This window comes from Lithobates pipiens, unplaced genomic scaffold (assembly GCF_037356315.1).
Source record: "Lithobates pipiens isolate NorthernLeopardFrog02 unplaced genomic scaffold, aLitPip1_a1.2 Scaffold_22, whole genome shotgun sequence".
Taxonomy (NCBI): Eukaryota; Metazoa; Chordata; class Amphibia; order Anura; family Ranidae; genus Lithobates; species Lithobates pipiens.
The window spans coordinates 307,511,462-307,537,825 of record NW_027507784.1 but is presented as its reverse complement, the minus strand read 5'-3'; the positions used below and the strand labels follow the sequence as shown (position 1 = coordinate 307,537,825).

The following is a 26,364-nucleotide window of genomic DNA, read 5'->3' as shown; positions in this document are numbered from 1 at the left end:
TTCCTGATCCCCCAGAAATCAGTCTGGATATTCCCCATTTAAAGAAAGTATCATAGTCAGAGCAAGCCTGAAAAACTGCATTTTCAAAAAAAGGCCAGCTGTAGCAGACTCCATGTTTCACTCAGTACAGGTTTCCTTTTAAATTGACATCTAGATTGTGAGAACCACTACCTAACCCCTGACCCCCCTGTGCCGCTATTTCCTGAACTATATCCCATTTTTCAATGGTTGGTGATGTCATGGGTCTTTCCTGCTTCCCTCCAGTGGTTTATAGGCTTTACGCCTAGTACACAGGGGGTGAAAATCGGGTGACATTGGGCAGTTAAAAAAACAAAAAAAAACAACGACATTAAGCCCGTGTGTATGGCAGCCGGTCCGACAGAAGCTGGCCATTCGGACCTGCATGTTGGAAAACCAGCAGCCGACCTGCTCCCTATCAGTGCTCTCAGACAATTGCAGAGAGCGCTAAACCAGTGTGTTCTGGTGATAGGAATAGTGCCCCATCATTGGTGTCTGTGAGAAAGATAGTGCATATCATAGGTGTCAATGGGAGGAACAGTGCCCCATCATTGGTGTCAGTGGGAGGAATAGTATCCCATTATTGGTGTCCATAAGAGGAATAGTTCCCCATCATTGGTGTCTGTGAGATGAATAGTGCCCCTTTGTTGATGTCAGTGGGAGAAATAGTGCCCCATCATTGGTGTCAGTGGGAGGAATAGTGCCTCATCATTGGGATCAGTGGGAGCAATAGTGCCCCATCATTGGTGTCAGTGAAAGGAATAGTGCCCCATCATTGGTGTCAATGGGAAGAATAGTACCCAATAATTCATGTCTGTGAGAGGAATAGTGCCCCTTTGTTGATGTCAGTGTGAGGAATAGTCCTCCATCATTGGTGTCCATAAGAGGAATAGTCCACCATCATTGGTGTCTAGGGATGAGCCGAACACCCCCCGGTTCGGTTCGCACCAGAACTTGCGAACGACCCCCGCGTTCGGTACGAACGTTAGAACCCCATTGAAGTCTATGGGACTCGAACGTTCGAATTGAAAAGTGCTAATTTTAACGGCTAATATGCAAGATAGTGTCCTAAAAAGGGTTTGGGGACCTGCCTCCTGCCTCAGGGGACATGGGTCACTGCAAAAAAAAGTTTTAAAAACTGCCGTTTTGGGCGGGAGCACTGATTTTAATGACGATTAAAGTGAGAAAAAAAAGTGAAATATTCCTTTAAATATGGTGCCTGGGGGGTGTCTGTAGTATGCCTGTGAAGTGTCACGTGTTTCCCGTGTTTAGAACAGTCCCTGCACAAAATGACATAAAACGGAAATAACACCATTTAAAACTGCTTGCGGTTTTAATGTTATATCTGGTTCCTGCAATATGGTTGAAAATCATTGAGAAACATGGCATGGGTAGCCCTCCCTGCCCATTACCAGCCTATTTGGGTCTTGTACGCATATTAAGGGGAACCCCGTACCCATATTAAAAAAAGGAAATGCGTGTGGCCCCCAGGCCCTATATACTCAGAACAGCAGTATACAGGCGGTGCAAACAAGACAGGGACTATGTAGGTTTGTTGTGTTAAGTTGAATCTGTTTGTCATTTTCAACCGGTACATTTTTAAAGTGTAGCTCCAGTCAAAAAAACTATCTTTAAGCTTTTTGGAAAACATAGGGAAGGGTTATCACCCCTGTATAATTTGTTTTGTCGTCCATATTTTTTCATCTCACTTGCTGTTGTCTCCTTGCGTTTGCAAGTAGGAGATGTTTGTAAGTTGGATGTTTGAAAGTAGGGGCCTGCCCTATATTATAGCGGTATGTACTGGGTACAGAGCACGCAGACAGCACGCACTATCTCCTAACACTACTGACTGCAAGCTCTATTATTAACCACTTGTTAGCCCAATGTTTGCATAAAGTGAAAGATGAAGTTATGCTGAGTAAATAGATATCAAACATGTCACTCTTCAAAATTGCACATGCCCGTGGAATGGCGCCAAACGTCGCTACTTAAAAAATCCCCATAGGCGACGCTTTAATTTTTTTTTTTACTGGTTACATGTTTTGAGTTGCAGAGGAGGTCTAGGACTAGAATTATTGCTCTCGCTCTAACATTCTCGGCGATACCTCACTTGTGTGGCACATGTGAGCACATGGGGACATGGGCGCTTTAATTTTTATTTTATTTTTTTATTGTTCATTTTACTTTATTTATTTTAGTTTGACATTTTTTTCCCCAAAAATATATTTTTGATCACTTTTATTCCTATTACAAGAAATGTAAACATCCCTTGTAATAGGAATATGGGGTGACAGGTCCTCTTTACAGTGAAATCTGGGGGGTCAATATGACCCCACATCTCACCTCTAGGCTGGGAAGCCTGAAATAAAAAATAAAAAAAAGATTCTGGCTTTGATCGTACTGGCGAGTTGGTAGAAGCACCGGAGGGCGGTGAGGGGTGGGGGGCGTCTATGGCTGGGTATTTCAGGGTATCACCGAGTATGGCTGGGTATCTCTGAGTATGGCTGGGTATGGCAATTTATGGCAGGGTATTACAGAGTATTGGCAGGGTATTGGCGGGGTACTACAGAGTAATAGCAGGGTACTGCAGAGTAATGGCGGGTACTGCAGAGTAATGGCGGGTACTGCAGAGTATTGGGGGGTACTGCAGAGTAATGGGGGTTACTGCAGAGTAATGGGGGGTACTGCAGAGTAATGGCAGGGTACTGCACTGCAGAGTAATGGCAGGGTACTGCACTGCAGAGTAATGGCGGGGTACTGCAGAGTAATGGCAGGGTACTGCAGAGTATGCACTGGTATTGCAGAGTATTGGCAGGGAATTGAGGGGTTAAATTCGGTGAGCAGCGATGTGGGCACTGCAGATGCAGCCCACATCACTGCTGACACTGATCTCTTTCCCCTCCGCTGTACCGATCGGTACAGAGAGGGGAGGGAGGAACAGGCGTCATAACATGACGCCGGTTTGTTTCCAAGTGATCACTCCGTCATTTGACGGAGCAATCACGTGGTAAACGGCCGCTATGAGCGGCCGTTTACCGTGATCCGTGATGCGACCCGGCGGTCACGGATGCTCTCGAGTGCGCACACCTCGGGGCACGCGAGAGCAGAATTCTGGGAGGCCGTTAATTAACGGCCTCTCAGAGTTAAACAACCCCCCTGAAGCCGTTAATCGGCAATGGGCAGTTGTTAAGTGGTTAAAGCTAGATCACTAGCTATATAGGTGAGGTGAATATAGTGGTGTATACTGCAGTCAGGGCACAGACAACAACCACTACACAGCAGCAAGATAGGAAATCAGCCAAAAACGATTGGTGTGTACTGTGTTGAAGGTACACAGAACACCCACTGCTTCAGATGCTAAGTAACACACTACACGAGGCCGCCTCAAAGGCGGCCTTATATAGTGTGGGGCGTGCACTACACAGCCTGAGCTATGATTGGCCACAGGCAGGATGCCTGTGGCCAATCATGGCTCTCCTCGCTGCCGACGCTGCGATTGGCCAAGCATGCGGGGTCACAGTGCATGCTTGGCCAATCATGGGGCAGCAATGCACTGCGCCACCGCAGTGCATTGTGGTCCGCGCGCGCGTCACTCGAATTTTGACGCGAACGGCCCAAACGTTCGGAATTCGCCGAACGGCCGAACAGCCAATGTTCGAGTCGAACGTACGTTCGACTCGAACACGAAGCTCATCCCTATTGGTGTCCATAAGAGGAATAGTCCACCATCATTGGTGCCCATAAGATGAATAGTGCCCCATTGTTGGTGTCAGTGTGAGGAATAGTGCCTTATCATTGGTGTCTGTGAGATGAATTGTGCCCCTTTGTTGATGTCAGTGGGAGGAATAGTGCCCCATCCTTGGTGTCAGTTGGAGGAATAGTCCCCCATTGTTGGGGTCAGTGGGAGGAATAGTGCCTTATCGTTGGTGTCTGTGAGATGCATAGTGACCCTTTGTTGATGTCAGTGGGAGGAATAGTGCCCCATCATTGGTGACAGTGGGAGGAATAGTGCCTCATTATTGGTGACAGTGGGAGGAATAGTGCCTCATTATTGGTGTAAGTGGGAGGACTAGTGCCACAAGGGCCAGTTAAATGTAATCAAAGGGCCACATCCGGCCCCTCGGGCCACAGTTTGGTGAGAAAGGAATTCCTGTAGTGGACAGCTCAGGAGTGAAAGCGAGTATTGAAATTAAAGCTGCTTTGTTTGTTTTTGCTAATCTTGGACTTTGTATTTTTTTTTTTTAAACTAAACCTCCACTTTAATGAATTGCTTTTTTCTCTTTCTGCAAGTAAGAGCTCTAAGCCTGTTGTGCTGTATTTAAATACATTAGTGGTTATATGAGCCACACTTACCCACAACACTGTATCCTGGCCTAGGCTGACAAAGCCCAGGCCTAGGGCTGAACTTTGCAGGGGGGTCCCCTCTGGCTTGCACTACTCTGTTAGTGTAGCGCCAGTCTTATGGGTCGTACTGGGCTGAGAAGTAAATTAGTCTAGCGCCCCCATAAAGCCCCCGAACTGCTTCCAGTATGTGGGTGGCTGGCTTTCCTCAACTGTGTGTGGGGGGGGGGGGGGGCACTTCTAATTTTGACTGTCCTATCATCCTGGACCACAAACCTTCCTCATTGTGCTCTATGTTTTCTGCTGCACCTTTGGCATGTTTATATCTTCTTAGTCCTCTCCATAAAATTATCAAAAATTTGTGCTTAAAGTAGAACTATAGGCAACACTTTTTTTCATTTTGGATAGAATAAGGGAGGGTTATAGGGGTATGACAGGGCTATAGCCCCTGTCAATTTATTTTTTACCATCCCTGTCCCATTTCAGAGATTTCCCTTCACTTCCTGTCCCATGGCCATACAAGAAGTGAGAGGAAATCTATGCAAATTAAGGGAATCCATTGTCCCCCCCCCGCCCCCGACCCTCAGATCCAGTGTCCCCTCTCAAAAATTTCAGGGGGCTCTTAAACAGCAAGTGGTGTGGCCTCGACAGGAAGGGGTGGGTCCTATTTAAATTAGGGGGTGCACAAGTTTAGCCAGGCCTAGGGCAGCACAAAACCTAAATACACTACTGCTTATCCAGCTGCAAAATAAGTTTGTGATTACTTAAAGCTTGGGTGCATTGTAAGCTTCTCTAAATTGGCATGTTTGGATGTGTATTACAGCTCAATACCACCAAGACTGTGGATGGGAAGTCTACTTTTTTGCACATACTTGCCAAATCCCTCCGCCTGCATTTTCCTGAGCTGCTAAGCTTTGCCAAGGATCTTCCTACTGTGCCTCTTGCTGCCAAAGGTAATCTGCCAGTCTAATGCCCATTTTAAAGCAGTGCTTGCTAAACTTTTCCTACAGAGGCACCAACCACGTATTGCAGGTAACCTCACATATGAGTAGGTAATTACTGTCTCAGCATTCCTGATTAATATTTGTGTGACTAACCACAAAAAAATTAAATACCTGAAGCATGGGTGTCCAATTCAATTTCATTGTAGGCCGCATCAAACTGTGTCCGTTTGATGTGGTTCTACGCTTGTGTAAACTAGGTCTGATGCTAAATCAATACTTTCAGCTGCTATTCTGATGCAGTGGGAAAAGTTACAAACACAAGAAGAGGAATCGGCCGGATGATCTGTTGTCAGATTTCAGTTAGGTTAGCTATACACAGGCAGACTGGACCACCAAACTCTTTGATTATCTTAGCTGAGGCAAGCAGATTTATGTATTTGTCATAAACTGGGATGGCCAATCTGGCTGGGGTGTTAAAGTCCTATATTGTGTGGAGGATTGTTTAAACAATTGTACAAGATCCTACCACTGCATCCTTTTTCGAGACATCCAGTATCTGAAACTTTATGGCCTTAAAAGTTAAAAGGATATGTAAGGTTCTTTTTTTTTAAACAAACATGTCATACTTACCTCCTCTGTGCAGTTGGTTTTGCACAGAGTGGCCCCGAGCCTCCTCTTCTGGGGTCCCTCAGCAGTGCTCCTGGTTCCTCCTCTTCTTGAGTGCCCCATTGGAGAGCCGCTCTCCCTCAGGGCACTCGTGCGGGCATGATCACTTGTCCTGCTGCTTCCATTGAAACAGACAGCAGGACTCGACTCGGCCCCGCCCCCCGGCTCACTCGTCATTGAATTTGATTGACAGCAGCGGGAGCCAATGGCTGCTCTGTTATCAATCTATCCAATCAGGACCCTTGACAATGGCTGGAGCTGGTGTGCTCATCCCCGTCGCTGGAAGGATCGGGTTCAGGTAAGTAAAAGGGGGGCTCTGGGGGGCTGCTGCATCACAAGCGGTTTTTAACCTTAATTCATAGAAGTCCAAGGAGATGTGAGAGTATTTAAAGCAAACCTGGTATTGGCTATGCAGAGCAAACCGGTTTATTTAGAGTCAGCCCCTCTAAGTGCACATACCCACACCCCTCCTCTGCTTTCGTCTGATGAAAAATATCAGCAGTATGTAGTGAGTGAGTCAGCTGAACATGACAGCACCAATACATGGTGGTTGGCCACTTCAAACACACAGCGGTGTTAATTATGGTGGGGGTCACAACTGGGGGCCCCCCGCTTTCCTCTTCAGATAAGTATTATGCCCCATACATACGATCAGACTTTCCGACAACAAAACCGTGGATTTTTGTTCGAAGAGTGTTGGCTCTAACCTGTCTTGCATACACACAGTCATACAAATGTTGGCCAACAATTACGAATGTGGTGGCGTACAAGACGTACGATGAACCGATAAAAAGTAAGTTCAGTAGTCATGTGATATCTCCGTTACGAATGCTCGTACATGATTCCGAGCATGCATGGACTTTTGTGCGACAGACTTGTGTACACGCGATCTGAAAGTCAGACAACAAAAATTTGTTGACAAAAAATTTGAGAACCTGCTAGGCAACATTTGCTGGCGTAATATCAGACAACAAATGTTCGATGGAACATACACAAGGTCGAACTTTCCGCCAACAAGCTCACATCCAACATTTGTTGTCGGAAAATCCGATCATAAGCAGCTGACATTAACGTGAACCTTTTGCTTTGCCCTGCACTGGAAAAGCATAGCTTCCCTTTAGGATACAAAACAAAGCCTCCACAGTATTAAACATGATTCCAAATGGACCCAAGATCATTTATCCAGCTTGCTTTCCCTTTGTTTATCTTAAATGGCTTTTTATGATTTGTGCAATTGTTAATCAGCCTTGGTTCAGATAAAAAAATGGTCCGATCCCCTGGTGTTGGTAACTCATTGCCAGATGCTTGTGGCTTCATGTGTGTTAGGATTGATCAATATTCGGATAGAAAATGCTTTTGGCTAAAGGCATAATTACTATAGATTACATCAGGGGTGCTAAACCATTTGAAGAGTGAGGGTCACTTCAGTGATTTGGTAACCGGTCATGGGCCACAATGCACTATGGGGGTTTACTGCCCACCAAACCGCAAATGTAAACAAGCCCTTACTGTCCTGAGCCCCTTATAAATCTGCTTTCACACTGATGCACTGCAGTTTACCAACACTGCAGGTACAGCGAAGTACACCTGCAGATTTTCCTGTGGATTAGCAACACTGAGCCTTAAGCCTCATACACACAATCAAATTGTTGGCAGGTGATTGTCTGTTGACAGACTGTTGTCCTAAAATCTTACCGTTAGTACGCTCCTTTTGACAATTGTCCAATTTTCTGCCAACTAACGTCGGATGACATGCTAGTAAATTTTCGGTGGACAACGGTTAGTTTTCAGATTTTCTTATGGTCAGTACACAAGTCCGTCACACAAACGTTAAAAGTACAAACACGCATGCTCGGAATCAATGCTCACTAAACACGAAATTAGCAGAAGGGACCCAAAGGGTGGCGCTCAAGAGCTGAAGTAGGTCACTACGTTCGTGTTTGTTGGCCATTAGTATGCAAGACAAGATCCAGGCACACGCCCTTTTGACAAAAATCACAGGCCCGGTTGGCCAACAATGGCATCGTGTGTACAAGGCTTTAGACTTCTATTACATCTTGCAGGTGTGGTGCACTTTCTGAAAGCACACCAAATCCATAAGATATAATAGAAGTCTATGGCTTGGTGAAGCTAACCTGCAGGTGCACTGCGCTGCATATGCAAATCAGTGTGAAAGCAGCCTAATAACCCTTTTTTATATGTGCTAAAATATGCCCATTTCAAAACTGCAGTGTATATGAAGGTTAATACACTGACCTTTTCCTCTTCCAGCTTCTGCTGGCATTGCTCTCCGGGCTTCTAGAAAATTCCCAGGCGAAGTGCACTTTGTATCACTCTGCCTTGGGACAGGGGCTGGCACAACAGAGAAAGCAGCTGCTTATGTGGCTCTTGCTCCCTCCACTGCCGGCACCAGCTCCATGCATTCTGATGCTCTGGGATTGCGATCTGGGCTTGCTGACCCACCATTCTAGAACATGGGTCTGGTTTGAGGTTGCATTCCACATCAGAGGGCTCCATGGGCCCCGGGTTGAGCTCCTGGATTAAAAAAAGGTCTGCTGAACTTTTACTGATACTACTATTGTGTAAGTGTTCTACTGGGTGTCTGACCAAGAACTGTGCAATGTACAATTTGTTTCTCTTCCAGTGAATCAGAGGTCACTTACCACCGACCTGAGTGACTTACATGTGACTATCCAGGAGATCAAAAATACCTGCAGCCGTATGACCAGCTCGTCTGAAGATAAGTTCTCAATCACTATGAGTGTATCTTTTGCCACGCATTCATGTTTGTGTGTATATGGACCATTTTCCCAGGTAATGGATGTCATGTTGCTAGTTTTTACCTTTGCTGTAGTTACAACCATGGTTCCACTTCCAGGTTGCCATGCTCCTGTCTACTTAGCATCTCCATATATGATCCTTATCCGATTGCTCAGACATTTCTGGAGAACACTTTTCCCTGTATGCAGAGCCTGGACGCCCTGCAGCACCGGGCGATGGAAGATTTCTTTAAAGTCTGCTCCTACTTTGGAGAGGATCCCAAGGGCTCCACCACTGAGGCTTTTTTTGGAATATTTGCTGACTTTATTAGCAAGTTTGAGGTAATGAATTCTGTCCATTGTTCCTTCTAAACTAGGCATGTCAAACTGGAATAAATTTAATAGGAGTAAGACCTTAAAGAGACCCCTGCATCCAGGCCATTAATTTCAAGGGCACCTCTCATAAGATTGTGGCCATGCCCCCGTAGAGGTTGCTGATTACTGTGGTTCACCTGAAACTCTACCCAGCCAGACATCCATCTCTCAATCACTCAGAGTGATAGAACAATTCATAAGCTTTGTTTCATTTTTTTTTTTTATTATTTATTGAGGGGATTAACTTGGATGAGTAAAGGATAGTTATGGGATGCCCAGAATGATTCAGCACAACTTGCTTGGGACTTCTATATACACTCCAGTCTTCTCTCCAGCACCAACACTTGCTTAAGACCTCTTTTCCTTCACTCCTCCAGCACTTCACTTGCTTCAGACTGTTACTCCTCCAGACTAGCTATCACTGTATGGTTAGGCCTGACACTAACTCAGCCAAACCTTTGTAGATTGCCTTTTGCGGGCAGAGGCCTCAGGCCCCTATGATGTAGAAATGGTTCAAGTGCTTACTGCCCTCTATTCAGCTACCAATCCCTGGCTGCAATGACCTCTCTCCACTGCCCTTCCCACAGTCCACTCTACTGGTTCAGCATCCATCTCAAACTGCAAACTCCCAGTTCTCTCAGATGTGCCTCTCCAGTCCTCCCGACTGTGCTTCATTCACCTGCCCTCTTGGCTGACCAGTTGTCCTCCCTGGAGTCTCTTCCGCTCTCCTCTACTTGCTCTCCCATGTGCCTCTCCTCTAGGATCTCGTCTCTCCTCCTGGATGCACCCGAGCCCCAGCCCAAGGTCACACCCCCCCCCCCCCACACACACACACAGACTGGGGAACTCTCTGTGGGTGTGACAGCCTCCACACTCTCCCACTCCAGCACTTTCACCCGATAACTCCTCCCCAGCTGGACTGACCCTAAGTATTTAAAGAGGCCTGCCCCCTGCCAATCCAGGTTGGGAATTTGTCAAGGCTCCTCAAAATACCCCAGACAGCTCCACCTCACCTCTCCTCCTCTCTTTAGCACATTCTAGAAGGAAGATAAAGGCGACAGGGGTGCTACCTGTGAGTCACGCAGCCCTACCTTGAGCCACTCCCTGCCCAGAATGAAAACAAACAGGCCTAGCAACCAGCTAGGCCTGCCTAAGTTTTCCTACTCTGTTAGAAAAATCTTTACTCTAGTACCTACCTAGAGTGTGCTACAAGATTATATGTGCATTTAGCTTATTTTCTAAGACCACTTTCACACCACACCTCCCATAGCATGGGCGGTAAAACGCCGCTATTTTTAGTGGTGTTTTACCACCGGATTTGCGCCGCTGTTCGGCTGCTAGCGGGGCGCTTTTACCCCCGCTAGTGCCCGAGAAAGGGTTAAAACCGCGGCAATATGCCGCAATAGCGGCGTTTTGCCGTTGGTATTACAGCGCTGCCCCATTGATTTCAATGGGGAGCAGTGGTGGAGGAGCGGTAAACACACCGCTCCTTCACCGCTCCAAAGAAGCTGCTGGCAGGACTTTTCCCTGACGTCCTGCCAGCGCACAGCTGTAGTGTGAAAGCCGATGGTGCAGCTTTTTTAAGGCGGATTGCAGGCACTATTTCTAACGCTATAGCGCCTGCAAAACGCCCTGGTGTGAAAGGGTTCTAAGTGTTAGGTAGCACTACCCCCCTAGGAGTTGCAGATGAAAGGGATCCCCTACTCCTGCACAGCTAGGCACACCACATTTTTTCAGTCACACAGAGCCAGAGAACAGTCCGTGGTTTTGTTATTTATTAAAAGGTTATAAACTTGGATAGGAATGTGAGGTTATGGGATGCCCACTTGACTTCAACAACTTCCGTTCCAACTTCCTATACACATCTATATACAGTCTCTTCTCCTCTTTCCTCCTGCCCAAACACTTGCTGGCTCCAGCTGAATCACACTGAGATGATTTGACAGGCTCCCAGTCAGATTTAGCAACAGCCCATTACGGGCAGGAACTCGCAGGCCCCTTTAAGTGTAGCTCAAATGTGGTGAAACAGCAGGTTATTTCTCCTCTGTGGCCACTGATCCCATCACCACCTCTTCAGGCACTGCCAACCCACCCTACTGACTCTTCAACAGCCCACCCGGCTGGCTCATCACCAGCCCACCCGGCTGACATTTAGAAGCTCTCTTTGGAATGGGCTGAAGACTTAAGCACATTGTCTTCAAGGGAGACTGGCTACATGTGGCAATCTCTCCCCTTTTTAGTCCCCAACAGTGTTAATCTGTCCACTCTTGCTCCTATGCCTCCAGGGATACTTCCTCCTTTGTGTTTTGGCAGGATTCTTCCAGCACCCAAGGCAGGACCCCCTCCCCCCCCCCCAGGCAGCTCCACCTAACCCCCACCCTCTAGTTCTAGAAAATTCTCCAACCTTCTAGACCATGTGGAGGCACCAGAGAGATGCCAGGATGAGTCATCCAGGCCTGACCTCTAACAAACCCTGACCTAATTAAGACTGACCAGCTTAAATGTGAGTCAGAGTATAGTTTGCCTACACTCACTTCTAGCACACAATAGAGGGTGCTACAGTTATTTACTTGTAAAGGCCTCCCTTGTGTAGACTTTTAACAGCCCTGAGTTTGTTGCTGGGACCCATTATCATGGATGTGATGTCAACAGCCCCAGCAGACTCAGAGCTGTCATTTAAAGTGGTATTAAACCCAAAAGCTAACTCTTATTATATTGCTACTTACTGTATCAATTCTTAGATGTGATGTGGCTGCATTGATTTTCTTTTTTTTTTTTAGGGTTTCTTTCCTTTATTTCCACGTGGTGATCTGGCCAGTAATTGTTCTTTTTCAACAGACCAAGCTGTCCTGCAGATGTAGAAGTTAGTGGGTTGAGACAAACTGTTTACCACTGACTGGGTGCTTACAATGATCAGCTTTTATTTATGTAAAGCCTTTATCCCAAAAGGAAAAAAAAATATTTGCTGCAACTGCTTAAAAAAGTATTTCCTGGAGTTTGGCTTAAATGTGTTTGTTTATTTAAATTAGCTTGTACATCGAACACTGCCTCCCAGGGGCGTCGGGAGGGGGTGGCTGGGGGGGCTGAAGCCCCGAATTTGTCCCCCTATAGCCCCGAGTTTCAGCTCTGCAGGGTAGGCGAGAGCGCCGGGACCAATCTGATCCTGAGTGCCGCCGAGCGTGGCCGAGTGTGGCTGAGTGCCAGAGCAGGTCCCGCCTTCTGGAGCCTGCACGTCTATGATGGACGTCCCACTGGTCCAATGCCGGGACCGCGGGACGTGTGACGTCCATCATAGGCGCTGTTGGATCCAGAAGGCAGGAATTACAAAGCGGCTGCCGCGCCACATCCCCGCTTGGCGCTCGGGCGAGCCGCTCTCCTCTCCTCCTCGGCTCCTCCTCTGAGGACTGGCTGCTGTGACACCACGGCTCAGACAGGTCAGTGTATGTTAATGTAAGTTAATGTCAGTTGTAGGTAGGTCAGTGTAGGTAGGTTAGTGTGTGTTAAATGTCAGTGTAGGTAGGTCAGTGTATGTAAATGTCAGTGTAGGTAGGTCAGTGTATGTAAATGTCAGTGTAGGTAGGTCAGTGTGTGTTAATGTCAGTGTAGGTAGGCCAGTGTATGTAAATGTCAGTGTAGGTAGGTCAGTGTATGCAAATGTCAGTGTAGGTAGGTCAGTGTGTGTTAATGTCAGTGTAGGTAGGTCAGTGTATGTAAATGTCAGTGTAGGTAGGTCAATGTGTGTTAATGTCAGTGTAGGTAGGTCAGTGTGTGTTAAGGTTAGTGTAGGTAGGTCAGTGTAGGTAGGTCAGTGCATGTTAGGTCAGTCAGTGTAGGTAGGTCAGGCAAGTCAATGTGGGTAGGTCACTACCGTTAGTGTATGTATATGTCCAGTGTATGTAGGTCAGGCAGGTGAGTGTAGGTAGGTCACTATCGTCAGTGTAGGTAGGCCAGGTAGGTAGGTCACTGCCATCAGTGTAGGTAGGTTAGTGTACGTAAGTCACTACCGTCAGTGTCATGGCCCAGCCAAAAAAAACCTGCGTCGTGTACAACACACCCCCCCCCCCCCCCGTTTCCAGCTTGGACTCTGGCCGGAAGCCCCTGATCCTTTTGCCACCTAGCAATGCCCCTGCTGCCTCCCCCTAGATTATGAATGCTGCTATCTAAAGGTGTCTCTGTGCTCCTTCATCCAGAATAGGGGGACCCTAATACAGCAAATGTGCTACTGGCCAGATCACCAGCTGAATACAGAGGGGAAAAAAGCCTAATAAAAGAAAAAATAATGCAGCCACCACATCTGATTGATAAGCTGCAATAAATTTTTTGGTTTTGAGTTTAATACCGCTTTACGTAGACATGAGCAATTTGTTTTGTTCCAAATTCATTTTTTTTTGTTTCAGAAAATTAGTTAATTCGGAAATATCTGATTGAATGAAAACACGTTTAACAAATTTTTGGAAACGAATATTTGGAAATTCGAATATTCAGAAATTTGGAGATTTGAAAATTTGACCACATGTAAACGAATGGAACTCCAAAATCTTATAGCCGCAAAGAGAGGCCAAGCCTAAATTAAGGGCCATGGTTTTGGAATAAGATGTCCAGCAAACTCAAATAGGTGTGATGGTCAGGTATCTAAAAACCTTATTCCATACAGTATAGTCATTACTAGATATAGAATAGTCATTTGTAAATCTTCCTTCCCTACTTTCTGCATGACTTCACAGATCACAGGGCATATGAAAAAAAAAAAGGACATCCCGCACAGTTCATAGCATGATGCCTTGTAGTTGGATAGTTGTTCCAGTTGGAGAAGCACACTATCATTAGCACTTATGTCCTCTGTGGAGCAGCTGTACTTGAAAGCGTGTGAAGAATTTATATAAAGCTGTTTAGATCCAATTTTCACTGAATGTTTAATGGCACAAACATAATCTGACTGTGAAATAATTCCTGTCTTTGTGAACTTTGGTTTATTACGTAATTAAAACTTAAAGGGATTTTAAACCCTTGTATTTTTTTCACCTTAATGCATCCTATGCACTAAGGTGAAAAAACACCTGCAGTGACCGACCCCCCCAGCCCCCGTTTTACTTAACTGAGCCCTGGACACGCTGTCTCTCTGCCCGGGGTTCTCGACTCTTGATTGGATAGATTTATAGCAGCACAGCTATTGGTCACCACTGCTGTCAATCAAATCCAATGAAGCGGGGGGCAGGGCGAGTCATACATTCAGCGGCTATGGACGCCGAATGCTGCACTCGGGAGCTCGCCCGCAAGGTAACCCCCCGGTAGTGCGCTTCTCCTAGGGTGTTATCTGATGTTGGGAGGAGCCGCGAGAGCCGCCGGGGGACCCCAGAAGATGAGGATCGGGGTCACTCTGTGTAAAACGAGCTGCACAGTGGAGGTATGTATGATATGTTTGTTATTTAAAAAAAAAAAAAAATAACACGACCCCTTACAATCACTTTAACCACCTCCCGTCCATGCTATAGCCAAAAGACGGCTACAGCATGGACCTAATTTGCTGGGAGGGAGTCCATAGACGTTCTCCCGTGCTCGAGCGGCCCTAGCTCTGTGATTGGTGAGTCTATGAGACTCGGCTGATCATAGATCCGAGTAAGGGGTCGATCCGACCCCTTACCACATGATCAGCTGTCGGCCAATGACAGCTGATCATGTGATGTAAACAGGGCCGGTGATCGGCTATTTTTTCTCCTCATGGAAAAAAAAATCCGATTACCGGCGGCCGTGAGAGGGATATCAGTCCCGAACGTGGAAAGCCTCTGCAGATGTTTTTGTGCCCACCTGTGCCACCTACCAGTGCCCACCAGCATCACCTACCAGTACCCACAGTACCACCTATCAGTGCCCACAGTGCCACCTATAAATGTCATCAATCAGTGCCTCATCACCAGTGCTGCCTATCAATACCACCCAATAGTGCCCATCAGTGCCACCTACCAGGGTCCATCAGTGCAACCCATCAGTTCCACCCATCAGGGCCCATCAGTGTTATCTTATCAGTGCCCATCAGTGCCATCTTATCAGTGCAACAAACTATGAAACGTTTGTTTTTTTTCAAAAATGTCTGTCTTTTTTTGTTTGTTTAGCAAAAAATAAAAACCCCAGTGGTGATTAAATACCACCAAAAGAATGCTCCATTTGTGTGAAAAAAATGATAAACATTTCATTTGAGTACAGTGTAGCATGACCGCGTAATTGTCATTCAAAGTGTGACAGCGCTGAAAGCTAAAAATTTATCTGGGCAGGAGGGGGGTTTAATGCAGGCCATACACGGTCGAATTTCGAACGAATTTTCTTTTCAAAATCAGAAAATTATTTTTTTTGTGATCCGATGATGCCACCATTGATTTTCGAAATTCGGCCGACCAAGCCTTCAATTTCACCTCATGTTGCTACAGAAAAGAATTTTCTTGGCTGGGAATCTTCTTTTCTCTCCGTAAATTTTCTTTTATCTCCGTACATTTTCTTTTATCTCCGTACATTTTCTTTTCTTATTACGTTTCTCGCACGATTCTCCCATCATTGATTAGAAAAACGTTTGTTTTTCTAAAAATTTCCAACATGTCCGATTCCTCAAATTTTATTTCCGCACGAAAATCGGCTGTTGCTGCAGCCCACTAATGGTGCGAAATTCATACGAAAATTCTTAGATACGATTTTCGAAAGAAAATTCTTTCGAAATTCGAACCGTGTATGGCCGGCATAAGTGCCCAGTAAGCAAGAGGTTAACCTCTTTCTAGGCAGGTACCATATTTATTATTATTGTTGTTATTATAGGTATTTTATATAGCACAGACAATTTACACTTTTTATACTGTACATTCATACTAGTCCCTGTCCTTACAATCTAAGGTTCCTATCACACAAGCATACATTCACATGCTAGGGAAAATTTAAACAGCAGCCAATTAACCTACCAACAGGTCTTTGGGGTGTGGCAGCAAACCTACTTTTCTTTTTAAATAACTTTTTCTTTTTAAATAACAAACATCTCTATACTCAAGTATGGTAACAATGGAATTTCACAGAAGGGCCCGGAATCTCCTCTTCTCCGGCCCCTTGCTGGTGCTCCTGGCTTCTCCTCTCTGTCCAGTGCCCCGATGGGAAGCCGCAAAGCTTTGCCCAATTGGGGCGCAGAATGCACTATGTAGCATGCAGGGCATTCGGTGGGGCGAACGCCTGCAATTACCATGCAAATTCGGGTGTTCCCCCGAACCAGGCGAACAGTCAATGTTTGGCCCAACCTCATGCTCGGGCCGAACTGTTCCCAACACTACACACCACCACAGGCCAAAAGTTGCTATTGCAGTATTTTCAGTACAGGCATACCCCACTTTTAAGTACACAATGGTGTTTATTTACTAAAGCTGGAAAGTGCAAAATCAGGCTCACTTCTGCCTATAAACCAATGAGCGTCTAACTCCAGCTTGTTCAATTAAGCTTTTAATAAAACCTGGAAGCTCATTGGTTTCTATGCAGAAGTGAGCCTGTTTTTGCACTTTCCAGCTTTAGTAAATAAACCCCATTGTGTACTTAAAATTGGGGTATGCCTGTAGCACAGAATACAGCAATGCAGGTGCACTAGGAAGGTGTTGTAGGATGTTATTCTGAATTAATGGCACCACATTGCTTCAACATGTGTAATGGTGCCCTAAGTGCTTAAAGTGGTAGTAAAGTTTGTTTTTTTATTTGTGCTTACAGGTAAACTTATAATAAGACTTACCTATAGGTATGATACATAGCTCCTAAATGTGCACAGTTTTGGAGATATTTATAGCAGCCAGTGATGTCACCAGTGCATGCGCTCTCAATTGGCGGTATGCTGTCCATTGAGATAGATGTGCTGTGGCCCGTGACTCTTGCGTGCATGTGCTGGAGCGACGTCATTGGGGCTCAGCCAATCAAATGACCAGAGCCCACGAACCTATCAGGAAGACCAGGTGAAGATACAAGCCCTGTCAGTGGTGACAGTGCGCTGCTGGAGGGCTTTGTTTTAAGGTAAGTCTTTCAGAATGTTCTGGTATATAATACATACTAGTTCATCGTTGTCATTTGATTAGATCTGGTGATCCCAGACCCCTTCTAGTGATGCACAAGTGCTGTTCCCAAATATACACACGTTCCCTGTTGTCTCTCACATTCATGGGGGGTTGATTTACTAAAGACAAATAGACTGTGCACATTGCAAAATGCAGTTGCAGTCTGCAAGTACAGTTGCTCCAGAGCTTAGTAAATGAGCAGAAGCTCTGCTGACTTCCATCATCCAATCATGTGCAAGTAAAAATGCTGTTTTTTTTTTATTATTTTCCTTACGCATGATTGGGTATTCTTTGCAAAGTGCAGCCTTACCTCATTTACTAAGCTCTGGAGCAACTGCAAAGTGCATAGTCTATTTGCCTTTAGCAAATGCACCTCATAGAGTCTGTCAATGAATTAAAAAAATGGACAATGCACATCAATGCATCACACAAATGTGAACTAGCACCTTATAAAACAATAACAAACCATTTCCAAGTCTTTCCAGAACAGCAAACATACCAGTTAATCCTGCCAGAAATCTTAATAGCTTATTACTTCCTGTGCTCTGGTCCCCCTGCTAAGCCCTGTGGTTTCGCCCACCAACTGCTACTTCACTACTGTGTCTTGTAAAGAGGTAGTTGGCAGTGGAAGGTACCAAAGAACCCAGTAGGGTACACACTTTCCATTATACCCAGTGGCGGCTGGTGCTCAAATTTTTTTGGGGGGGGCGCAAACAAACTGAAAAATTCTGAAAAAAAACCCCATCAATTACAGCCTCCCTGTGCCATCAATCGCAGGCACTGTGCCATCAAACGCAGCTACAGTGCCATCAAACACAGCCACTGTGCCCATCAATTGCTGCCACTGTACCATCAAATGCAGCTACTGTGCCCATAAATTGCCACCACTGTGCCATCAAACGCAGCCACTGTGCCCATAAATTGCCACCACTGTGCCATCAAACGCAGCCACTGTGCCCATAAATTGCCACCACTGTGCCATCAAACGCAGCCACTGTGCCCATCAATTGCCGCCACACAGCCATAAAACGCAGACACTGTGCCCATCAAATGCAGCCACTGTGCCATATCAAATGTTCCCACTGTGCCATCAAATGCTGACATTGTGCCATCAAATGCTGCCACTGTGCCCACTCAAATACAGCTACTGTGCCCATCTTATGCAGCCACTATGCCCATCTTATGCAGCCACTGTGCCCCATCATATGCAGCCTCACTGTGCCCCATCATATGCAGCCTCACTGTGCCCCTTCAAATGCAGCCTCACTGTGCCCCATCAAATGCAGCCTCACCGTGCACCATCAAATGCAGCCTCACTGTGCCCCATCAAATGCAGCCTCACTTACTTACCTTACAGGCAGCTCCGCTCGGGCCACGCGTTCCATGGAGCTGCCGACATCACTTTCCCTAACAGGTAACCTCTTAGCTTGAACAACAAAGCTCCCGCCCATAGTAATACTACGCGCGGAAGCTGTTCGGGGAGTTTTGGAATGCGCCGCAAAGCAGGTCAAAAGCCTGCAAATGAAGCACCTCGTGATTGCATTGACGTGGTGCCCGAACACAGTGCAATTAAAGAACATTTTTTTCTATTTTTTTTTTTTTTTTGGTGCCTGCTGGGTGGAAGGGGACTGGCCGCCGCTAATTATACCTCTAAGCATCAGCTAACTATGGTAGCCATACTGTAGCTCATGTGCAGTGTGCCTCTATCTGATTTTTATTATTATAGTGACAGTAGCACTTTTAATGGTAGAATGTTTGCGTGAGGTAGCCATGCCCTACAGATCAGTTCACCTTTTGTTTATGTGTTTCTTCTGTCCAGAAAGCCTTCAGTGACCTTCAGACAGGTGACACTCAGCTGGCTCCTGGGAACCCACCGCCTCCGGTATGGTAACACACGATGTGCAATAGAGGACAGTGTTACAGCAATGGTGGTTCAGCTGTCATACCATCACCACATTGTGTGCTTTCTGCATTGAAGAACAGGAGCCAATGATGACACCGGAAAGTTGAGCAAGACATGGGAACAAACTGGTCTCTCAAAGGGCTGCCACCATCTTGGTTGCTCAACATCAAGGAAGGCCAGATTTTGGAAACAAGTTCCTAAATTATTGATGATATAAGGAACATTTTATAAAAAAGGAAACATTCTCACTAGCCAGGAACTATATGAAGTTTGTCTTAATTCTGTTATATCCCCCCCCCCCCAGTGTATTGGACCACAGTGCCCGTTTTCTGTGGATGTCTTGGATCTTGTCAAATTTTGATAAGTTGCCCTGACATCAGCTTCCTCCCTTTTGACCAATCAGACTTCCTTGTTTTTACCAAGCCTACACAATGCAGTATTTTATCCAGCAAGAGAACTTGATTCTTTGATTCTTTGCTTCCATTGATAATTTGGTGTTCATATCCGATCAATTACAGTTCATTACAAAATCTGTAGTAGTTACCGACTCTTCCAGCATAGCCTTCCTAAAGCTGAATTCCAGGCGGATATACATGAAACAACAATCAAAACAGTTATGCAATCATTTAAAATGTAATTTACTTTTACATGCAAATAGTGTAAGTACGTTTGTCCTGATAACAAGCCTTGTAAAATTTTACGCATAGCAGCATTTGGTTTGGGAGAGAACGGGACAGCACGAGGGGCCAATTAGGCTCTGCTGCATATACATGTGCTAAGAGGTGCGGGTAGCAAGGTGATGATGTCATCAACATGCTGTTGCTTTTTTGTTGTCCAATCAGCACGATAGGGGGCGTGTTCAGGACCAAACTGTGCTGTTGTTTCAGTGGATGTCCAAGATCTAGCTTTGCCCTTTGTTGGGGAATGGTGGAAGTGGCTGAACAAAATTACAAATAATCTGGCAGGTAAAATATTGAGCCATTTCCATGATATATATTTAAAATGTAGGATCTATCTGTGCGATAAACCAGCAGTTCTGGATTCACAGTGAGTTTCCAGAATATAAAGGAATATATAATGTGAATGGCTCCAACCACTGTACCTAAATATTACCTATTTTTGATGGAAGGGATGACAGGTGAATGTCATCTTTTTCAGCGAGGCAATGCCATACTAGACATTGTTTTGATGGAGGGCTTTTTGGCCCAATTTAGTGAATTTACTCTTCTTAACACATTTACTTAATATAATTTTTTATGCTGTTTAAGCATAGCACTGTTAAAAGAGAAGTATTTTTTGTTTTTTTTCCAGAATCATACTTACCTAGGTGAATGCAGCATTGGTCTGATGCTGAATCTGTCCCCCGCTGGCTCTAAGGCTGAGAACCGAGCAATTAAACACCACCGATCTCTCAGTTCTCAGTGCTCCGTTAACAGAGAGCTGGTGACTGTTGGTCACTGCTGTCTGCTCTGCCCACCGCGTTCACTGGAGCGCTGGGCCATGGAGGGGCTGCAGCAGCCAGCTCAGGCTTTCAACAGCTCGCTGAGAGGCTGAGCTGGGTGCCGGTCCAGGAATGTGGGTAAATCCCGACTTCATTGTCGCGTTCTTGTTTAAGCCTGGACCGGCTCTGTGATGTCAGCCGACAGCAGGCTTTAACCCTCTGTCTGCTGAAAACGGGTCATAGGAGTGCAGATCCACAGGTGAAGTACAGCCAAATGAGCTTTGGCTGTACTTCTCCTTTAAAGAAAAATTACAGGTATGAATATTTTTTACATAGTTACTTTGGTGCAGCTTGGATCAATGCAACGATGCATATACAGAGGAACCTTAATGAGTAACGCAGTTAGTGAACGTTTTGAAAGACGAGCAACTTTTTTTTAAAATCCTGACTAGGTTTACGAGTGTTCTCTCGCAAAACAAGCAGAATTCAAGCTAAAATGGTTTACAGTACCGCATTTGGCCAGAAGTGCGGGGGCGCCGGTGACATTCGGAACGGTTCGGAGCCTTTCGGAAATACTGGGAACCACTCGGAAATACTTGGAAACACTCGGAAATACTCAGTTCCCGAGTGTTTTGGAGCCTTTCTGAGTTCAGCCGAGCTGTCCCCAAGTATTTCCAAGGCTCTCCGGTGCCCCCCCACCTCTGGACACACGCAGTATTGCATGCAATAGAAGTCAATGCAGGACAAATTATCTTAGTTTCCATTGACTTCTATGGGGAAACTCGCTTTGATATGCGAGTGCTTTGGATTACAAGCATTCTCCTGGAACGGATTATGCTCGTATCTAAGGTTCCACTGTATGATATTTGGCGGTTCCCCATGGAAGCTTGAAATCAATGTAGTAGGCACCACTACTCCAGTGATCTCCACTAGTTTCTTGTTGGGCATAGGCACCATTCAGAGATTACTTTGCATTTTCTCAGTGAATCCCAAGTGTTTTCTGGCTAGATGAGGTGGAGAGTCAGAGCGGTGACATTGCAATTTCCACCTCATCCAATAAGAGAGCGATTTGCATTTATTGATAAAATGCTACCCTGTTTTCCCCAAAATAAGACCTAGCGTGATTGTCGGTGATGGCTGCAATATAAGCCCTACCTCCCAAATAAGACCTAGTTAAAGTCCTTGTAGGTCTTATTTTCAGGGTATGGCTTATTTTTGGGCAAATAGGGTAGGGCTTATTTGGGGGGTAGGGCTTATATTGCAGCCATCACCGACAATCATGCTAGGTCTTATTTTCGGGGAAACGGTAAGTATTCTCTGAATGTCACCGGTGCCGATCAAGAGAGTTCCTGAGTTCACCAGATGAGGCAGCCATTCAGCACGGGACCCAGAAGTTAATGGAGGTTAATGTACTAGCGGTGCTTATTACAGCTATTACACTGATTTCCAGCTTCCAGAGGGATCAACCAGGTATGGTCTATGCATAGTTACATTGATCCAAGCTGGACTGATTTAACTCTGTAAAAACATTCATCATCTAAAAGCAAGGAATGCATAAAAAAAAAACTATGTTAGGAAAATATATGAAAACTGAAAGGACAGATCAGGCTTGCAATAAGAATTCATACTTTGTAATCTAATAGGCCGGAGGGGGAGGTACTTGGTTAAGCTTATGGTAGGGAATCGCTCAGGTGGTCATCACCAGTGAATGATGCTCATTAGTAGTCCAAAGAGTAGGTAGTCATCCAGGCGGGGCACAGAGCCTGCAGAACTGTCTTCACCCTTCCTGTGTGGGTTGAATGGGAAGGGAATCTTCATTTCTTTATAAATGTTTTGGCAAGCAAAGCAGTGTCTACATGTGTGTTCTATCCGTGTATTTCGTTATCTGGCTCTGTGCACTGGAAAAAAAAAATCTTTCCACCTTAAGAACCACACAGAGAATGTGATTGGTAATATTTTCTATTAGGCCAGTATAGGATTTAATGAATGCAGATGCTCTGCTCTCACTGTCAAATTCAACATTTCAACCAGCTTTAAATCCCAAAAACAACCAACCCTATCAGTGCAGTCCTCGTCCAACATCATAGATCATTTGGCCTGAAAACTGATTGAGTGAAGTGGCACTATAGAAGGGTTTCATTGATTTCCACCACCATATTTATCATTTGGAGATCTTAACCTGAGAGACAAAAGACAATGAGGTTGATTCACTAAAACTGGAGAGTCCAAAAATCTGGTGAAGCTCTGCATGGTAGCCAATCAGCTTCTAGCTTCAGCTTGTACAGTTAAGCTTTGACCAAATAAACTGGAAGCTGAATGGTTTCTATGCAGAGCTGCACCAAATTTTGTACTCTCCAGTTTAAGTAAATCAACCCCACCCAATATTTCTTTCAGGGTCTGAATGCAAGCATGCAACCTCCTCGAATAATGCAGTGCCCATAAGTAGCCCATGCAAGGCCTAAATAATGCCATGTGAGGAGGTGGAGAATGTCATGAAACCTGCGTAGGCTCCAACACCATCCAGCTCCAAGCTTACACAAAATGTGACTCCTGACTCCATTGCAGGAACAAAGTGGTGGGTTGCAGGTGGGCTCGCTAAAGATTAGACCACTTTGCCCATTCAGCCTCTTAAAAACCTGGTGTGCAGATTACTGTGGTAGAATGCCAATAAAAGATCCACACAGAGATGTCCTTTTCTACCAACATAGCAGTTTTTGAAAGAGTTTATCGAAATGTTCCCCACTTACTCTTTTATAAGCCTCAGATGGGATTATGTCAAATCCTCACTATACTTAAAGCATATCTTCACCCTCTTAATGAAGTTCCCTCCATTCCACCCCTCTTCCCGTCCTATACATGAATAGTGCTGTGTTTTTTTTTTTTGTGTACTTTTTTTTAAAAGAAAAGTGGCCACCCCCATCCCCCCATGCACATCACTCGCCTGGGTGAATGACGTGCACAGTGCCTGTGGAGCTCCTGGGATATGCATTTCACATATCTCAGTAGGCATAGTCTTTAATTTACAAAGGAGGAGGGAGGGCAGGTCTAGCGGTGTGTCATCAGGAGGCTCACCTGTTGAACCCGGAAGGTGTTCCTCTTAATAACTTCAGAAACAACATGGCAGCGTGGGACCGAGCGGTGGCAGAGGATCTTAGTGGGACATCGCTGGATCCACTGGGTGAGCTAGTATCTAAAATGTGCAGAACCCACCAGCTGGTAAACGGGTAAAAAAAAAGGGGGTGATGGGGTATATGAAGATCCACTTTAAACCTGCCCCACCCATTATAAATCTGTTCTAACTACCCCTCTATACTTACCTATGCTGAGGGAGCTCCTCTGGTTACATGATCTCTCCAGCGGCCGGTTTCAATGGAGAGATCGCCAACAATGGCTGCAATGCCTATGTAGTGATGTCACCCAGGGGTGTATTTACCGTGAGGCAAACAAGGTGTTTGCCTGGGGTGGCATTTTTTAGGGGGGGCAACATCTGTACCGGGATGACACCTACAGCTGCAGGCATCACCCCGGTATCATTTTATAGAGCCGGTGGTCAGCTCTCTTGTAAAAGCAATCGGAGTGACTTACTAGCCACTTGATTACTTTTATGAGCAGCTCTTTCGGGCTCTCTCACCGGGAGACCCAAGTGATCAGCCGGCATGTCCACCAGCTGGCCTGGACAGTCAAGCAAACCTGGGATCGGCTTTCCTCAGCTGTTGGTAACAGTAAACCGGAATGGCATGAGATCACTTCCCGGATTACTTACCATCGGCGCCAGTTTTGAAAAATCAAAAGCATTCAAAAACACAGATCTTGGCATTTTGAATGCTTTTAAGTGCAAAGGAGGAATTTGGGGTCTTATAGATCTCAGAACTCATAAAAAGTACCTGCCATTGCCTATTGCTGTCATAAGGATGTTTACATTCCTTGTGACAGCAGTAAAAGTGATAAAGAAAAAAAAATTCAAGCAACAGTGTCAAAAATAAAATGAACCAATAATTTAAAAAAAATTTAAAAAAAGTAAAGTGCCACCCAAAGGTTAATGCTTGTATCAGTCCTTCACGCACGCAATTAGCGATCGTCTCACACATGTGAGATATAACCGCAAATGTCAGATCATGGGCAGTAATTCTCGCACTAGACCACCTCTATAGCGCTAAAGTGGTAACCTTGAAAGGTTTTTAAAGTGTCACTTATGGATAGTAAAATGGAAATAATTTCCTGCCTTTGCATAGGCGTGCACAATTTTAAAGCGGCTGGGGAGGGACACATTTAGATGGGGGAGGGGGGCATTTTTAATCTTGCCTAGGGCAGCACAAAACCAAAATACATCACTGATGTCACTCATAGGACTTATATGGGGCATCCGATGTTGGTTGTCCCATCTCTACACTGAAGTTGGCGCTGGAGCTGATCATGTGACCAGAGTGAAGTGCCCCCAGCATAGGTAAATATAGACATCTTTCCTTTACAGGGTAGTTAGAATAGGTTTTGACTGGCTTAGTTATAGTCATAGAGCCCAACTGCCCTTTATTTCAAGGGACTGTCCCTGATTTGGAGTAATGTCCCTCTGTCCCTTGTTCCTCCTCAATTGTCCCTCATTTTGGTCTGATCTATATAGTTGTATATAAAATGCACTTTTTATCTTTCAAAAAGTGTTTCGCAGTGCTAAACCTTTCATCCAGTTACTAAATTGGTGCATTTGTAAATTTTAAAAGCCAATATAAAGGAATAGCAGTGGTAAAAAAAGCCCTTGTAGATTTATTTAACCTTTTTGTTTTGGTTAATTCTCCTTTAAGAGGGTGTGGCATGGGGTGTGTTCTATGCCTAGATACGTTTTCTAGTAGGTGTCCCTCATTCCCATCTCAAAATGTTGGGAGGTATGGGTATAGTTAGGATTTGAATGGACTTCCGTTTTAAGCTGGCAATACCCGGCTCAAATTTTGTTCAATATTAGCTGAATTTGGTAATAATGGAACCACGCATGGCCTTGTTGGCAGCACACAGACTAAAATATTGAAGTAGCCATGTGAACAACTGTCAGCCGAACAGCAACTGCCTCCTCTCAGAAGCAGTTACTGTTCAGGTAATCATGCAGCCACAAGTGCGGCAGCTGCTTTAATACCACATCCGGTGGCGGGGATTTCTCCATCCACAGGCTGAACAGGGGGAATCTATGTGTGTATGCCTAGCCTTAGATTTAGGGCCTGGCATGGGGATGACTTGTTTGATGATATCATATGATTGAACATGAAAGGATAGGCTTTGGCAAATAGGGAGAAACCTTTCTGTCTAAAGATTTTGGGAAAAGATTTGCTGGCAGAGTAAAAAGGACGAGAGAAAAATTACCGTAAATGTAATTTCTAACACATACACACTAAAGGGTATTCCCATCATTTCAAATCATTGCAAACTAGACCCACGCCTAGCTTTAGACATGGCAAAATCACAGATGCTAAAAGCCCCTCTAACACGTCTGTCACCATGCCTGTACTCTCCAAAACCCTGAGGAATCTACATATAAATAATATGAATATATTGTGTAATTTTACACAGAAATTGTCAATGCTTTCTTGTAAGCTTCAGAATTTAACTGTTCAAATAAAGAGAATTATGGGTATTTATTACGTTTGAAATGTTGTCTGTGTCTTCTTTGTCATCTCTCAGTGTCGCCTTAACTGTGCCTATTAGTGCCCACCAGTGCAGCCTATCAGTGCCCACCAGTGCCACCTCATCAGCGCATATCAATGAAGCAGAAAAATTACCCGTTTTCAAAATTGTATAACAAACTATTAAACATGTTTGTTTTTTTCAAATTTTTCTATCTTTTTTTGTTTGTTTAGCAAAAAATAAAAAC

The 26,364-nt window shown here is 45.1% G+C and overlaps 1 protein-coding gene across 4 annotated transcripts in view; it reads left to right on the top strand.

The window, feature by feature from the left end:
- The window catches only part of GRID2IP (Grid2 interacting protein), a 270,139-nt gene extending 243,996 nt beyond the window's left edge, over positions 1–26,143 (top strand). For all 4 annotated transcript variants that reach the window (XM_077449341.1, XM_077449340.1, XM_077449343.1 and 1 more), the window contains 4 exons: positions 5,183–5,312; positions 8,614–8,732; positions 8,906–9,070; positions 18,986–26,143. In XM_077449341.1, coding sequence (XP_077305467.1) covers positions 5,183–5,312; positions 8,614–8,732; positions 8,906–9,070; positions 18,986–19,057 — 486 coding nt within the window. In that variant the 3' untranslated portion in view covers positions 19,058–26,143. The remainder of the gene's footprint in view (positions 1–5,182; positions 5,313–8,613; positions 8,733–8,905; positions 9,071–18,985) is intronic.
- Positions 26,144–26,364: the final 221 nt, after the last annotated feature.